At 45.8% G+C, this 17,350-nt stretch overlaps 1 protein-coding gene across 1 annotated transcript in view; it reads right to left on the reverse strand.

Annotated features, from left to right (window-relative positions):
- The window catches only part of NAMPT (nicotinamide phosphoribosyltransferase), a 118,657-nt gene that overhangs the window by 59,723 nt on the left and 41,584 nt on the right, over positions 1-17,350 (reverse strand). The window contains exon 2 of the mRNA XM_068272680.1: positions 2,723-2,879. Coding sequence (XP_068128781.1) covers positions 2,723-2,879 — 157 coding nt within the window. The remainder of the gene's footprint in view (positions 1-2,722; positions 2,880-17,350) is intronic.

Below are 17,350 nucleotides of genomic sequence, written 5' to 3' on the forward strand. Positions count from 1 at the left end.
TTTACCAAGGTAAGAGTGTATCTTATTGAAATGTTCCCTTCAGGGAGAAAATGTATCAAAAGCAATGGAAGTGAGAGGGAAAACTACAACAAAAGTGAGAAAAAGTTTTTGACGTGAAGATATAGAATGTTCATTTCATGGACATCCAAACATTATACTATGATGGGTGTACTGCAGATTACAGTGGATGATGGAAATGGAAGAAAAGAAATAAAAATAGAGTACATTACTGAATTCGGGACCAAACAAACAACTATGGGGCAGGGAAATCTCATGCAAATTTGAAGTTACATCTTTTTTTACCAGGAATTCAAAGGAATAAGTGTGAACCCTGCCTCATTCTTTGTCATGATGAACATTCAAAGAGAGGATAATCAAAGCAAAGAAGAGGAAAGGTAGACAAAGATTGTACTGGACATAAATGTGTTTAGAAGCAGACTTCCTTGACATTTGAAGACTGCTGCAGAGAAGCTCAAATCATGACAAGATATAACCAAACTTTCCTCGCTAAGAGTTTGTGACTTCATGTTTATTAAAGGGAACCTAAACTAACTGTTCCTGGGGCTTCTACCAGCCCCCTGCAGCAGTCATGTGCCCGCAACGGTAATAAACGATCTTCTGGTCCCCTGCCGCAGCTAAGTTTCATTTTCAATGTTGGCGGGTCATTGTGACTGCCGTGTCCTCGTTCCCATCGCCAGCAGCTTCCTACGCAGACGCAGCAGAGATTCTCGTACTGCGCAGGATGCTCCAAAGGCAGAAAGCGCAAACTAGGATGCGCAGGAGTAGAATTAAAAGAGTAAGCGTTTAACCCTCTTCTGTACTGTAGGTCTCTGGCCCATCAAAGCAGACCTGAACTCAGAACTTCCTCTCTGCTCTAAAAGATATGCAACTGCATAACAACCTTTAACCTCCCTGGCGGTTTGTTAAAATCCGCCAGGGGGCAGCAAATACCTTTTTTTTAAAAAAAAAAAAAATTTCTCATGTAGCGAGACAGTGTCTCGCTACATGATAGCCGCTGCTGAGCGGCATCCCCCCAGCCCCTCCGATCGCCTTCGGCGAACGGAGATCAAGAGATCCCGTTCAAAGAACGGGATCTCTTGGAGGGCTTCCCCCGTCGCCATGGCGACGGGGCGGGATGATGTCACCGACGTCATAGGGGAATCTGATCCACCCCACAGCGCTGCCTGGCACTGATTGGCCAGGCAGCTCACGGGGTCTGGGGGGGGGGGGGCTGCGGCAACGGGTATAGCGGCGGATCGGCGGCGATTGGAGGTTACACGCAGCTAGCAAAGTGCTAGCTGCGTGTAACAAAAAAAAAAATTATGCAAATCGGCCCAGCGGGGCCTGAGCGGTGCCTCCCGGCGGCATAGCCCGAGCTCACCTCAGGCTTACCGCCAGGGAGGTTAAAGTGGAGCTGGATAACAAAAAACGAAAAAAAAAACCCCACAAAGCCCAAAATGTGTTTTACTTACCTGGGGTTTCTGTCAGCCCCTTGCAGCCTTCCTGTCCTGCGCCGGTTCTCCAGCCGCCAGTTAGTTTTGTTACCGTTGTTCCACTGACTTGTAAGTCGACGGCAACTGCACCTGCACGCCCCGAGCCACGCGCATCTTTCTTTGCATTCCCGCTTCGCGGTAGCGTCCTGCACTAATAGAAGCAGGATGCTATTGTAGGTGGGAAACAGAATATGGACATGTGGCCCGGGGAGCACAGGCGCAATTGCCAAGGTAACAAAACTAGCTGGCGGTGGGAGAACGGAGGATCGTTGAGGACCAGCGCAAGACAGGAAGGCTGCAAGGGGCTGGCAGAAGCCTGGGTAAGTTAAACACTTTGGTTTTGTTTTTACTATTCAGTTCCGCTTTAAAGAAAATCATTTCTTTTCTACAGCTGATACAAATCCTACAATAAAACTGCACTGTTTCTACTTCCTGCTTTCATGGAAGCAGACAGTTTGTTAACATCCTGCACTTTTAAATGAGCTTATCTGCCTTATTTGACGTGGCAGTAAGGTGACATAGTAGAGATCAAATTACAGCTTGTGATTAGACACAGATGAGAGCGCATTAGACTGGCTAAGCTCTCTAAATAAATACAGGGTCCATTTCTCTAGGTTTTCCTTCTGTCCTGTGCAAGAGTTCAGGTCCACTTTAATGACCAGAGACTTTTATTCTCAAATACGGGCTGATCGCTGTGATTGGCTCAGTGATCATGGGGTCCTGACTCAGATATAGAGCTGTGCTGTATAGGACTGCAGAGTGAGAGGGTTGCAGTGACGCGGATGGGAGCTGTGTGTACGTCGCAAATGCGGAAATAGAAATGTACGCCCTGGCAGGATTAACAAATTGGTGCCGCGATTGGTGCCAATTGCGGCAGTGAGATCACCACCATAGAGTTAGAAAAGCACTAGGGCTTTAAAAAGCGCTAGCAATTAGTCGGAATCGCCCACTAATCGCCGTAGTGAAAACGGGCCCTGAAGGACAGACAGAGCAAATTACACTATATACCCTCTACCATCACTTGTCTACACATGCAGGATTCCATACTATCATCCTGAAATCTAGTAACTTTATAAAATGTAACAGTGGTGCATCTGGCTCTGTAAAATGGCGTTGCTTTTTCATTGGTTATAACCATGCACAGAAAGCATTGGCTCTAATCACCCTTACTAGATTTCTGCTCATGCCTCTGAACTCATCATATTTAACATCTGACAGCACTCACTCACCTTGAAGGTACTTCCTCAGGATGTACTGCAGCCCATAAAACACAGTCTCCTCATATTTCACCCTCCTGATTTTTGAATTTTCAGTTTTCTTCTCCCGACACTCAAAGTAAGAATATACTTTTGTGGTGTTTGGTGGATACTGTTTATAATGCGTAACCTGAAAGTGAGACATAATACATCACTTATGGTGGCAGCCTGATAAACATTCACAAATATCTATTGCGCCAAAAGCAACATAGATGTCAAGGAAACCGAACATGAAAATAACTTCTGAGATAGTTGGATCAGTACAACTAAAGTACTGTGGGCAGGACCCCACCACTGCTCGCCAGGATCCTCCTCTACTTTATGGCCACACTTGCCTCCCAAGTACAAGCGCAGCCCCACTGGACCTGTGAGAGTCTTGGTCACCGTGATACTGTGCAGCAACGGCCAAGACTGCCGCAGGTGCAGCGTGGCTACACTCATACTCACAGGGGAGCGCAGCCATGGGAGCAAATCTAACAAGCCCTCGTCTGATTTGCTTAGACTTAGGGGGCCCCAGTGCAGAGTCAGTGGGGGCGAGGATGATTGGTTACAAGCCACAACTTGATATAACCCATTAAAGGTGCCACACCAATCCAAATTTTCAAAAAAGAGCTCACAACCTACATAAAAAAGTGGGGAGCTCAAATCCATACAACTATCCATGTAACTATTCAACATAAGCTCATGGTTCGCTCACAGTTATAAGCCACAACCAAAATAAATGACTAGGCACCGAAAAGTCAATAGGCTTAAAGGCAGTAGAAACTCATCCATACCCTAGGTTCCTACCACACGGTACATGGGGTAGTTTAGCTGGGCCAATCCATTATACTAAGTTTTGCAATAGGGAGGGAGAAGAGAAATTCAAATAAACCTGAACTATTCAGTGTAGCGGCAAGTATAAAGGGATATTTGAAAAGATTTATACAGTGTTATGGAGTACTAAGAAATATGCAGGGCTGTGGAGTCGGTCCAAAAATCCACCGACTCAGACTCCTCAGTTTAGGATTCCACCGACTCCACGACTCCGACTCCTCTAATTTGCATATTACAATTTTGTTGATTAAAAGTATGTAACATGAAATTCGTCTCTTAACTGCCAACGCTTAGGAATTTTACAAGACAACTGAAGTGAGAAGGATATGTAGACTACTATATTTATTCCCTTTAGACTAAAACTAGTCCTTGGTAAGAGTACTTGTAAAAAGGTACAAACCGGAACAAAGAACATCTATCAGGCCCTAGGCAATGTAAGTAAGGGTACATGTAAGAATGATGTGCAGGTATTCTGCAGGGGAATGAGGGGATTGTAAACAGACAACACCTCTGTGTTCAATGTGCACAGCATTCTCAGTGGATTCCCTGCAGCTCTGTGGTGAGTGCATATGTAGAGTATAGTACTAATGTGTAACAAAGTAAACCTGAGACAGATGAAATTAAAGTTTGATACATAACTGGGGCTTCCTCCAGCCACCTTCTGGATAATCAGTCCCTCGTTGTCCTCCTCCACCACCTGGATCTTCTGCTATGAGTCCAGGTACTTGAGCCAGTCAGGCGTAGTGCACATGCACACACTGCGCCGCCAGGAGCATACTACACCTGTGCAGCACTATTGCGCAGGTGCAGAATGTTCCTGGCTGTGGGAGCGGCATGCGGCCGGACAGCGCTGACTGGCTGAATTACCAGGACTCATAGCAGAAGATCCGGGTGGTGGAAGACAGTGAGGGACTGATTAGCCTGAAGGGGGCTGGAGGAAGCCCCAGGTATGTATAAAACTTTACTTTTCACCCGTCTCAGTTTACCTTTAATTTGTAGTCACCAAACCAAATTTTAATAACATATCAAATTATTTGATTTCATCAGCAAAGGGAGTGCATACATTTGCATAAATCAGCATCAATGCAGAATTATTTCCATCTCGTTGACCTTCTCTATTAGTGACATGGCTAACCATCAGGCTTTATACTTACAGCATAGATGTTATTTAGTGTATATAAGAGATTCCTGTGTACACATCATATATACAGTCACAATCAGATATGTATATCTGACTTTAAAAATACAGGGACTGCTTTATTGAAGCAGCACAAGTAACTAATTTTGATTGGTTTATTTCATTTTTGTAGACTAAGCACAGCTATTACTGTATATATACTGTATATATACATTATTTTTAATCACTATTATCTGAGAAATAGAACATTATCATATTTTCTATTTTAATTACAGTTACAAATTCATTAGGAGTCGGAGTCGGAGTCGGTGCATTTTTTCCCGACTCCGACTCCAGGCACCCAAAATTGCCCGACTCCACGACTCCGACTCCACAGCCCTGGAAATATGTACTGTATATATGAAGGTGTACTTGAGATGTTAATCACAAAAAGGAGTAACTTGGCCAACACAGTTAATAATAAGCTAACCACAAGAAAATATGGGGGGGGGGGGGGGGGTCGCCTGCACCACCCAGCCTCCCCCTCCGGGGTGCTGCTTTGGTTCCCAGGCGCAGTCCCTCGGTTGTATGGGGGCATTGGGAAGCCTCCCCGTGGTGCTCCTAAATAGTGCTAATGTGGCATGAACTAATTCCCGCAGGGCGACCGCTTTGCAGCATTCGTTTTTTGACCCTGCATAGCTTGGCGTGCGAAAGCAAATGCATATTTGCATGAGCATTGCCTCATGAATAGCCAATTGAGCCAGATTTGCAGAGCCAGACTTGCTAGGGTTAAAACTTGGTGTTAGAGCACGCATACATTTTCCTCAGGTAAGCATCAACAGTTAATAAAGTTGTGCACTCTAAAGGCTCATACACACATCAGACTATGGTCTTTGGAAAATGAAAGATCACAGACCAATCTTACCACCCTTCATGTAGTATGAGAGCCATACTCTACACAGTCTTTTCTATGGAGCTGAACTCCATCAGAAAAAAATCTTTTCAAGATGCTGCACACACAGATGCTGCACACACTCAAAAGATCTGTAGCTGCAAAAGATCTTTTCTGCCAAAAATCCATTCCTGTAAATTGCAATGAAAGTCTATGAGATCTGCAGATCATCATACACACATGATTTAACTGACATTCATCTGCAGATCAGATCCACCAGGATGGATTTTCAGATCTGCGGATGATTGCTTGATCTGCAGATGAATGTCAGTTAAATCATGTGTGTATGATGATCTGCAGATCTCATAGACCAGCGTTTCCCAACCGCTGTGCCGCGGCACACTAGTGTGCCGCGGCATGTTGCCTGGTGTGCCGTGCGTTCCTACTGTATGTAGAACGCAGGAGGGGGAAAGCAGCGCTAGAAGGAGGGGCAGTGGAGGCAGCGGTGGGGAGGGGGGAAATATCCCCCCCCTCCCTCACCTGGGACCCCTCCTTCTGCCTCTCTCCCCCTCCATTTATGGGTGGCAAGTGCGGGGTCGGCGGCGGGGAGGCACGCGGAGAATTACTCACCACTTCCGCGTTCCAAGCGCCGGCAGCGTCATGTCGTCAGATCTCCGCCTTCAATGCCGCCCACTGTGCTTCCGCTAATCAGGAAGCACAGTGGGCGGCATTGAAGGCGGAGATCTGACGACATGACGCTGCCGGCGCTTGGAACGCAGAAGTGGTAAGTCTGCGCATGTCTCCCCGCCGCCGAGCCGCCCCGCACTTGCCACCGATAAATGGAGGGGGAGAGAGGCAGAAGGAGGGGTCCCAGGTGAGGGAGGGGGGGGATATTTCCCCCCTCCCCACCGCTGCTTCCACTGCCCCTCCTTCTAGCGCTGCTTCCCCCCACCTGGGCATCTATACTGGGGGCAACTGTACTAGCTATACTAGGGGCAACTAAACTAGCTATACTGGGGGCAATTAAACTAGCTATACTGGGGGCAATTAAACTAGCTATACTGGGGGCAATTAAACTAGCTATACTGGGGGCAATTAAACTAGCTATACTGGGGGCAACTAAACTAGCTACACTGGGGGCAACTAAACTAGCTACACTGGGGGCAACTATACTAGCTATACTGGGGCACTACCTACCTATACTGGGCACTATACTAGCTATACTGGGCACCATACTAGCTATCTGGGCACTATACTAGCTATCTGGGCACTATAGTAGCTATACCGGGCACTACCTACCTATACTGGGGCACTACCTATCCATACTGGGACTATACTAGCTATACTGGGGTAACTATACTAACCATACTGGGGCAACTAAACTCCCTATACTGGGGCAACTATGCTAGCTATGCAGCCGCACCCCAGCCCCCTCCCCCATAGCCTGCTACACACGGCACTGTCCACTAGGTCGCGCAAACACCCGCGCGCCCCCCGCCGTTCCCCGGAGAAAAATATGGTCAGAAAGTGTTCCCCCGGGCCGGAAAAGGTTGGGAACCACTGTCATAGACTATCATTGCAATTTGCAGGAATGGATTTTTGGCAGGAACAGATCTTTTGCAGATACAGATCTTTTGTGTCTGTACAGCATCTGTGTGTGCAGCATCTTGCAAAGATTTTTTTTCTGATGTGGAGTTCAGCTCCATAGAAAAGACTGTGTAGAGTATGGCTCTCATACTACATGAAGGGTGGTAAGATTGGTCTGTGATCTTTCATTTTTCAAAGACTATAGTCTGATGTGTGTATCTGATGTGTGAATGAGCCTTAAGAATGTTTAGAAGCCCTGATCGGGAGGGAGCACGGCACTTTCAAAAATTGGTCTCAACTTAGACGATTTACACAAATTATAGCAACTTTACACAGACTAAACAACATCATTTGCCTGGTGGCTCCATTATAGTGCTGGAGTAACAAAATAAATGCCTCAAAGATACAGCCAAAAGCTCACTAAAAACACCATACAGATTTATGAAAACTAAACTCAATTCAAAATGAATGCATCTCTGTTCATAATTAATAGGCAGACATCTGGAAAAAGAAAGGCCTACATACAAGTTCAGTCACTATAACATTCATCCAAATGTATGGAGGTTAACTATTTAGCAAGTTTTTATAATTTGTTGTTCTAACAGCTTAAACTGTCAGAACATTTTGTCTTTACTCCTGCTTACTACTGTGTGAAGGAGAAAAACATTGCCATGAACCAAGTCACAATAGGATACTAAAATTTACTGCAGTGTTTAGCGTCCAAAGCACTGGAAAATTATTTTCCACAGCAGTCAAGCTAAAGGGTATGTGTCAGCTTTCATTTCTTCTCACTGTAGAGTGCTAGAAACTCAAAAATGAATTAAGTATTGCTGGTACTCCCACTTCAAAAGTTCATTTTTTTTTTTTTAAACACTCACACGCACACAGTTCAGATGCGTACACACGTCCAACTTTACACCTGATTGTGGTTTAAACGACTTGAAGTATAAACAAGTCGTTCAAACGCCCTGTACACACTGACAAAGCGGCCAATATCCTAATTTACATGTTTGACCAACGTGATAATGGACTGAATAGAACAATGGACAAGATTAAACGACTAGTCAAACGACAGTATGTTTGAATGTCTATTAGTTGGACAAACAACTATAAGTCGTTAGTACACATGAACGGACCTGACACATTTAAACGACAGTTGCTCCAACTAACCAGCTGTTATCAGTCACTCGTCAGCGCGTACACACGTCCAACTTGTTGTTCAAACGACAAGTCAGATGGAAAAATCAGGACGTGTGTATGTACCTTTAGCTATGCATCTATAACAAACAGGGTATAATACTCTTCCTCTTATCTATCTAAAGTTGTGGATAAACCATTCTCTCGCTTCACAAATGGCTTTACATATTTATGTCATTCTTTAAAAGATAGACCTTTTGTAACCCATTTTTATGTACCACAAGAGTAATTGTTTCTAATTGGAAATCTGAAGAAATGCTACCTTTAAGTTAATGGATATAACTAAATATAAAGATGGTCTTAAAATGGCAAGTTGGATCAAGAATGCCAGTTTTTAGAATAGGATGTAAGGAAAATACCTAATTTAGAGTAGCTTGTTTACTAATACAATTTTCATATGCAATACAGACCTGCAACATTTCATTTTACTATTGAATTATCCTTATACAGTGAGTGAAACCTCCACTGTGCACCACACTGCATATTGCCGAAACCAACATGTGTTCTGGCGGCAAGGTAAGAGACTTGAAACGGGGGGGGCAAAGAAGGAATGTACTGCTCACATAACATTTAGCCGCATTCATGGCAGAGGGGGCACTCGGGGAGACAGATAGAACTCCTGCAACAGGGGCACTTGGGGGACTCAAAGTTCACTTCAGTGCTGATGAGGTGAGGTGGTTTTTAGGGTGTGAAGTCCTCTGTATGTCGACATGGTATTTTCTGCAGCAACCTGTGGTTCTGAGGTGATTGTTAACTGCAGTCAGGTGCTTAATTTCCTTTTGTTTTGCTATGGCTTTAACCTTTATAATAAATCCATTTACTTCTACTGAGTATGTGTGTGGTTTTCTTCTGCCATTAATTTTGTAATCCTACTATTGCTATCTGCAGACTTAACCACTTAAGGACCAGCCCAATTTCTAATGATCGGTGCTGCGTGGGCTCTACAGCCCGCAGCACCGATCAGGATTACACCAGGGCGATCAGACTCCCCCCCCCCCCCCTTTTTTCCCCACTAGGGAGATGTCCTGCTGGGGGGGGGGGGGGGGGGCTATGATCGCCGCCGGCCATTAGTGAGTTGCAGGGGCGGGCTCCTCAAAGCCCCCCTCCGCAGCGTTTTCCGCCCTCTCCCCGCTTACCTCCCTCCCCTCCTTTGGTGGCGCAGGACGGATATCCGTCCTGCGCATTGTAGGATAGGCTTCAGCCTATCATATGCTGGCGATCCCTGGCCAATCAGAGGCCGGGGATCGCCGATCTACGTCACGGCGCTGCTGCGCAGCAGCGCTGTATGATGTAAACAGCGGGGATTTCTTCCCCGCGTGTTTACATTACGTGTGCGAGCTGCGATCGGCGGCTCGCACACTGTTCACGGAGGCACCCTCCGTGAACTGGCATGGAAAGTTTCCATGCTATACCACTACTGACCAGGCGCCGCCCATGAGTGTTAGCTGGTCGTTAAGTGGTTAATGCTGCATTTCCCATGTATGGTTGTGGCCAGCCATGTCTGTAGCATTTTCAACCCCTGGCATACACTCTGGTCAGGTTAAAGGTTTTTTTTTTTGTGGGGGGGGGGGGGGGTGTTATCCAGACAGGTTCTTGAAGTTGGTGACAGGAAGACAGAGTAGGAAAAGGGTTTGTATATTTTTTTTCTTTATTGCGCACATTTATCGATATCCCCTTGCAACTGTTGGTAATACAAAAAAAAAAAAAAAACATTGGGAGAAGGGGAGGTATGGGGGAAAGAAGGGGGGGGGGTGGTATGAAAATTTTTTTTTTTTGAAGTGGACCCGAACTTTTGAACAAGGCAGAAGGGAAGCAGATAGAATATATACACCTTCTCATTCAAAGAGTTTTCTTTATTTTCATGACTATGAACATTGTAGATTCACACTGAAGGCATCCAAACTGAATTAACACATGTGGCAGGATTATTATTAATTTATAAAGCGCCAACATATTCCGTGGCGCTGTACAACGTAAGAAAAACAAACAAGGGATTCATAATGAGTCAGACAACTATATACATCAAAGATGAAAACACAGCACTGCTGATGACAATTTGATTTAACATGATGACTAAAATGTATAAAGGTCTAACAGAGTGCAAGCAATTAAATTAATAACATTCAATTACACAAAAGGGTGAGAGCCCTGCCCTTGCGAGCTTACAATCTAAAGGAATGGGGTGGAAACAAGAGGTGGGGAAGTATACAGTATATGTACAGGCAGTGCGTAATTAGGTTATTTAGTGGTTGCATGGCCTAAGCTAGAGAATATGCTTGTTGGAAAAGGTGGGTTTTGAGGGAGCGTTTAAAGATTTCAAAGGTGGGAGAGTGGCGGATGTGTTGTGGAAGGGCATTCCAGAGGAGGGGTGAGGCACGTGAGAAGTCTTGTACACGTGAATGTGAGGTGGTAATTGTAGAAGAGGATAAAAGAAGCTTGTGTGCAGATCTGAGATTGCCTTTGGGTTGGTATCTGGCGACTAGTGAGGAGATGTACAGGGGAGAGAGATTGTGGAGAGCTTTGTAGGTTAGATTTTGAACTGAATCCTCGTTAATTGGTAGCCAGTGAAGAGCTTGACAGAGGAGCAGCAGAGGAAGAGCGAGAGGAGAGATGAATAAGTCGAGCAGCAGAGTTCAGCACAGAATTGAGCGGTGCTAGTGTGTTAGTTGGAAGTCCACCAAGCAATATATTGCAATAGTCCAATCGAGATATAATAAGAGCATGTACTAACATTTTGGTTGTGTCATGGGAGAGAAAAGGTCAGATGTGTGCTATGTTTTTGAGTTCGAAGATGGCAGGAGCTGGTTAGGGAGTTAATGTGAGGAGTAAATGAGAGAGAATAATCAAATATTACCCCTAAGCACTGTGTTTTGGGAACTAAAGTTATAGACGTGTTAACATTTATTGTAATATCAGGCAAAGAGGTGGACAGGGATGGTAGAAAGACTATTAGTTCAGTTTTATTCATTTTAAGTTTTAAGAAGCGAGAGGACATGAGGAAATAGCGGACAGGCAGTCAGGAACCAGTGTGAGGAGGGAGTTAAGGTCTGGGGCCGAGGTACAGTTGTGTATCATCTGTATAGTATAGTACATAACCAAAAAGTGTGAAACAACTGAAAATATGTCATATTCTAGGGTCTTCAAAGTAGCCACCTTTTGCTTTGATTACGGCTTCGCACAATCTTGGCATTCTCTTGATGAGCTTCAAGAGGTAGTCACCTGAAATGGTTTTCACTTCACAGGTGTGCCCTGTCAGGTTTAATAAGTGGGATTTCTTGCCCTAGAAATGGGGTTGGGACCATCAGTTGCGTTGTGGAGAAGTCATGTGGATGCACAGCTGATAGTCTTGTGGCAAGAAAAAAGCATCTAAGTAAAGAAAAACGAGTAGCCATCATTACTTTAAGAAATGAAGGTCCATCCGAAAAATTGGAAAAAAAACTTGCAGTCTCAAAAACTAACTACAAAGAAACTGGCTCACATGCGGACCGCCCCAGGAAAGGAAGATCAAGAGTCACCTCAGCTGTGGAGGATAAATTCATCTGAGTCACCAGCCTCAGAAATCGCAGGTTAACCACTTAAGGACTGCCCCCAGCCGACGGGCGGCGGCAAAGGCTGGTCCTAAACGACCGCAATATGCCCATCGGCGGGGGCGGCGGCGGGCGTGGTTATGCGGCGATCGCGTCATTCGTGACGCGATCAGCCGCCGGCAACAGGCTCCGCCCCCTCACGCTCTAACCTGCCGGCCGGAAGTGCCAGCGGGTTACTAGCTGCCCGATCGCTGCTGACAAAGTGTATAATAGGCTTTGTAATGTATACAAAGCCTATTATACAGGCTGCCTCTTTCCCTTGCAGTCCCAGTGTCCGAGGGACCACCAGGGCAGGCTGCAGCCACCCTAGCCTGCACCCAAGCACACTGATCTCGCTCCCCCTTCCCTCTGATCGCCCACAGCAAACCTCAGACCCCCCCCTGCCCACCTCCCAGACCACTGTTTGCACCCAATCACCCCCCTAATCACCCATCAATCACTCCCTGTCACTATCAACGCTATTTTTTTTCTATGCCCTAAACTGCCCCCTGCTCCCTCCTGATCACCCCCCCCACCCCTCAGATTCTCCCCAAACCCTCCCCCCCCCCCCAGACTCACCCTCCTGTGTACTGTATGCCTCTATCCCCCCTATGCTAGCTATGGGTAAGAACCGTTCGGTTCGAAACATGTCAGCTATATGATGTGTGGCTTGGTGTGGATACGTCCATAATAAAGGAACTTGATGCAAGGGATATCGTGCGGACACCCTTTCTTTACCTCTACTTTGTTGGATTGGCCTGTCCTGGTTCCGGCACTGTCCCAGGGAGGTGTGAGCGGTTTTCTGGTGACTTCTATCTATCCCCCCTGTAATAACCCACTGATCACCTGTCAATCACCCATCAATCACCTCCTTTCACTGCCACCCATCAATCAGCCCCTTGCGGGCAATCTGATCACCCACACCATCAGATCACCCGCAGATCACCTCCCAAATGATCCCCCCCCCCTCTGATCACCCTCCCACACCAGCAGATTGCCCCAGACCTACCCTCAGATCACCTCCAAAGTGCATGGTTTACATCTGTTCTGCCATCTAATCACCCACTGATCACCCATCAGCCCCTGTCACTGCTACCCATCAGATTAGACCCCTATCTGCCCCTAGGGCACCCAATCACCCGCCCACACCCTCATAACCCAGCCCTGATCACCTCGCCAGTGCATTGCTTGCATCTATATCCCCCCTCTAATCACACCTTGAGACACCCATCAATCACCTCCTGTCACCACCTGTCACCCCATAGCCCACCTACCCATCAGATCAGGCCGTAATTTGCCCTGTGTGGGCTCCTGATCACTCGGCCAAACCCTCAGATTCCCCTCAGACCCCCTTCCGATCACCTCCCCAGTGCATTTATTGCATCTATTCTCCCCTCTAACCACCCCGAGACACCCATCAATCACCTCCTATCACCCCCCTAACACTCCTATCCATCAGATCAGGCCCAATACAACCTTTCATCTAAGAGGCCACCCTGCTTATGACCGGTTCCACAAAATTCGCCCCCTCAGACCACCTGTCATCAAAATTTGCAGATGCTTATACCCCTGAACAGTAATTGAGACATTTGGTTTACAGACTACTCACGGTTTTGGGCCTGTAAAAATGCCAGGGCAGTATAGGAACCCCACAAGTGACCCCATTTTAGAAAGAAGACACCCCAAGGTATTCCGTTAGGTGTATGGTGACTTCATAGAAGATTTTATTTTTTTGTCAAAAGTTAGCAGAAATTGATTTTTATTGTTTTTTTCACAAAGTGTCATTCACTAACTTCTGACCAAAAAAAAAAAAAAAAAAAAAAAAAAAAAAAAAAAAATTCTTCTATGAACTCACCATACTCCTAACAGAATACCTTGGGGTGTCTTTCTAAAATGGGGTCACTTGTGGGGGTTCCTATACTGCCCTGGCATTTTAGGGGCCCTAAACCGCGAGGAGTAGTCTAGAATCCAAATGCCTCAGAATGACCTGTAAATAGGACGTTAGGCCCCTTAGCGCACCTAGGTTGCAAAAAAGTGTCACACATGTGGTATCGCCGTACTCAGAAGAAGAAGTAGTATAATGTGTTTTAGGGTGTATTTGTATACATACCCATGCTGGGTGGGAGAAATCTCTGTAAATGGAGAATTGTGTGTAAAAAAAAAAAAAAAAAAAAAAAAAAAAAACACAAACAATTGTCATTTACAGAGATATTACTCCCACCCAGCATGGGTATGTGTAAAAATACACCACAAAACACATTATACTACTTCTGAGTACAGCAATACCACGTGTGGCACTTTTTTGCAGCCCAACTGCGCTAAGGGGCCCAAAGTCCAATGAGCACCTTTAGGCTTTACAGGGGTGCTTACAATTAGGCACCCCCCAAAATGCCAGGACAGTGAACACACCCCACAAATGACCCCAGTTTGGAAAGTAGACACTTCAAGGTATTCAGTGAGGAGCATAGTGAGTCCGTGGCAGATTTCATTTTTTTTTTGTCGCAAGTTAGAAGAAATGGAAACTTTTTTTTTGTCACAAAGTGTCATTTTCCGCCAACTTGTGACAAAAAATAAAATCTATGAACTCACCATGCCTCTCAGTGAATACTTTGGGATGTCTTCTTTCCAAAATTGGGTCATTTGGGGGGGTATTTATACTATCTTGGAATTTTACCACCTCATGAAACATGACAGGTGGTCAAAAAAGTCAGAGATGACTTCCGGTTCCAGCGCCCGCATGATCGGAGACTAGGGGTGAGCGCTCCGTGCAGAAACCGGCTTCGCCAGCAACCCGCAGGCAGATAAAAAAAAAAAAAAAAAAAAGACAGGAGGTGACCCTCCGAGTAGCCCTAAGTCACCAGCACACAGAGACGCGGCAGATGGACAAATATCTCACCCGGTCCTCTCGGAAAAAAGCCGAGAAAGACGCCCGGCAGGAACTACATGCACGCAAGATGGCGGCGGGAAGATCTCACACCTTCCAGAGCCCTGAGCCTCACTCACCCGCGGGAACGTGGGACACGCAGAGCATAGAGGAGGATCGCACCAGAGGGCCACTCCACAGTGAGGACTACCGTGCAATCGCCCAGGAAGTAGCAAAGTTTATTACACCTGATCTCCAATCCATAGTGAAGGGCGCTGTGAGAAAGTCCTTGGGGAATGTAACGCGCCAACTGCAAAACCACGCGGGGAGGCTCGGAGAAGCAGAGAAACGCATAAGAGAACTGGAGAAAGACGTAGAGGAGGCAAAAAAAACAGCTAGAGGACTCCCAGAGACACGAGCAAATGTTCTACGATCGTATTTTTTCCACTAATAAAGTTTGCTATATATTTGAAACCTGTAGAGTGATGGCACTTGATATTTGTACATGGTCTACGATCGTATTGAGGATATGGAGAACCGATCTAAACTTAACAACCTACGACTGGTAGGCCTCCCTGAGCAGTATAAACTACAGGACATTGCCGAGTTTTGTGAAAAGACCCTGCCGGAACTTTTAAATATGGATGGACCCTGTCGGGCAGGACGAGCCCACAGAGTGGGCCCCCAGAGAGCAGAAGGGGACAAGAGACCACCCAGGCTGGTAATGGTCCGCTATTTGGACTATAAAGATAAGGCAAATTACTCTCAGCTTTTAAAGCACGCAGGGAACCACTTCTAATAGAGAAGGTAAGAAAAGCCAAACTTACCTCGGGTAATGTCTTTTCCAGTAGTCCGAGTGACAGCACCCCTCCTATGAGACTTGTCTCCCTCCTAAACTTTGGACAGGAAGCTAGAAGATACAAATTTGCATAATAGGCAGGCAGGAGTAGTATATAAAGATGTTACCCACCAAAGGTATCCAGTTATAAAAAAAGACACGGACAACATATGCTGCTGAAACAATACTTTAATTATCCCCTCTAATAGGGTGGGCCGGAGGGGTGCTGTCACTCGGACTACTGGAAAAGACATTACCCGAGGTAAGTTTGGCTTTCCCAGAACGTCCTCCTGACAGCACCCCTCCTATGAGACGATAAACAAGAACATTATACACTAGGGAGGGACTACTGCCTGCAACACTTTTCTTCCAAATGACAGATCAGTATTGGCTAATAAGTTTAGTCTATAATGTTTCACAAACGTATTTTGGCTCGACCAGGTGGCCGCTCTGCAAATCTGCTCTATCGAGGCGCCTGCCCTCTCTGCCCAAGATGTTGATACGCCTCTTGTGGAGTGAGCTTTAATGGAGGTTGGTAAAGGTCTCCCTTGAGCCCGATAAGCCGCAGTGATAGCTTGTCTGATCCATCTTGCAATTGATGGTTTAGAGGCTTGCCTTCCTTTGAATTTCCCCGCAAACAGCACCAACAAGGCATCTGATTTTCTCAAAGATACAGTCCTTTCAAGATAATGAAGGATACACCTTCTAACATCCAAACAATGAAGTTTCTTCTCCTTTTCATTCGTTGGTTTATCACAGAATGATGGCAGAAAGATCTCCTGAGATCGATGAAATTTTGAAGACACTTTAGGAAGGAAAGCAAAGTCTGGACGCAGAGTAATCCTATCCTCTGAGATAGTACAATAAGGTTGCTTAATGGATAAGGCCTGAAGTTCGCTGACTCTCCTGGCTGTGGTGATTGCCAGAAGAAAGGCCGTTTTCAACGTCAGAAGTTTATCCGGAATCTGATCCAGAGGCTCAAAGGGATGTTCACAAAGACTCTGCAACACGATATTCAAGTCCCAAGGAGGCACCTTAGATATCACCACCGGCCTGAGACGTTTAATTCCCTGAAAAAAACGAAGAAAAAACTCCTCCTGAGCTAATCTTCTTTCTAAATATACACTTAAAGCTGCTGTCTGAACTTTAAGAGTACTGGCACTTAATCCCATGTGAAATCCATCCTGAAGAAACTCCAGAGCTGAGGCGGAAAGTGTAGGATCATTATCCTTCCTCGTACACCATTCACAGTAAATGTTCCATGTTTTTTGATAAATCTTCCTCGTAACCTTCTTGCGGGATTGTATTAACGTCTCAGAAAGTCCATCCGAAAACCCCTTAGATTTCAGGATTCCCCACTCAATCTCCATGCTGAAAGGTGAAGGCGCTTGAGGTCCGGGTGAAGAACTGGGCCCTGCGACAACAGATCTGTTCTGAGTGGAAACAATATTGGTTGACATATTGCTAACTTCTGTAACAGAGCAAACCATGGTCTTTTCGGCCAGAAAGGTACTATGAAAATTACTTGTGCTCTGTCCTGCATAATTTTGTTCAGAACCCTTGATATTAGAGGTATTGGAGGAAATGCATACATCAGGTTCAACCTCCACTCTATGGAGAAGGCGTCTATCTGCCACGGATTGTCCTTTGGATACAGGGAGCAAAAGTTTTGACACTTTGAATTTTGCCTCCTTGCGAATAAGTCTACTGCAGGAATGCCCCATG

The sequence above is a fragment of the Hyperolius riggenbachi genome, chromosome 3, assembly GCF_040937935.1.
Source record: "Hyperolius riggenbachi isolate aHypRig1 chromosome 3, aHypRig1.pri, whole genome shotgun sequence".
Classification (NCBI taxonomy): Eukaryota; Metazoa; Chordata; class Amphibia; order Anura; family Hyperoliidae; genus Hyperolius; species Hyperolius riggenbachi.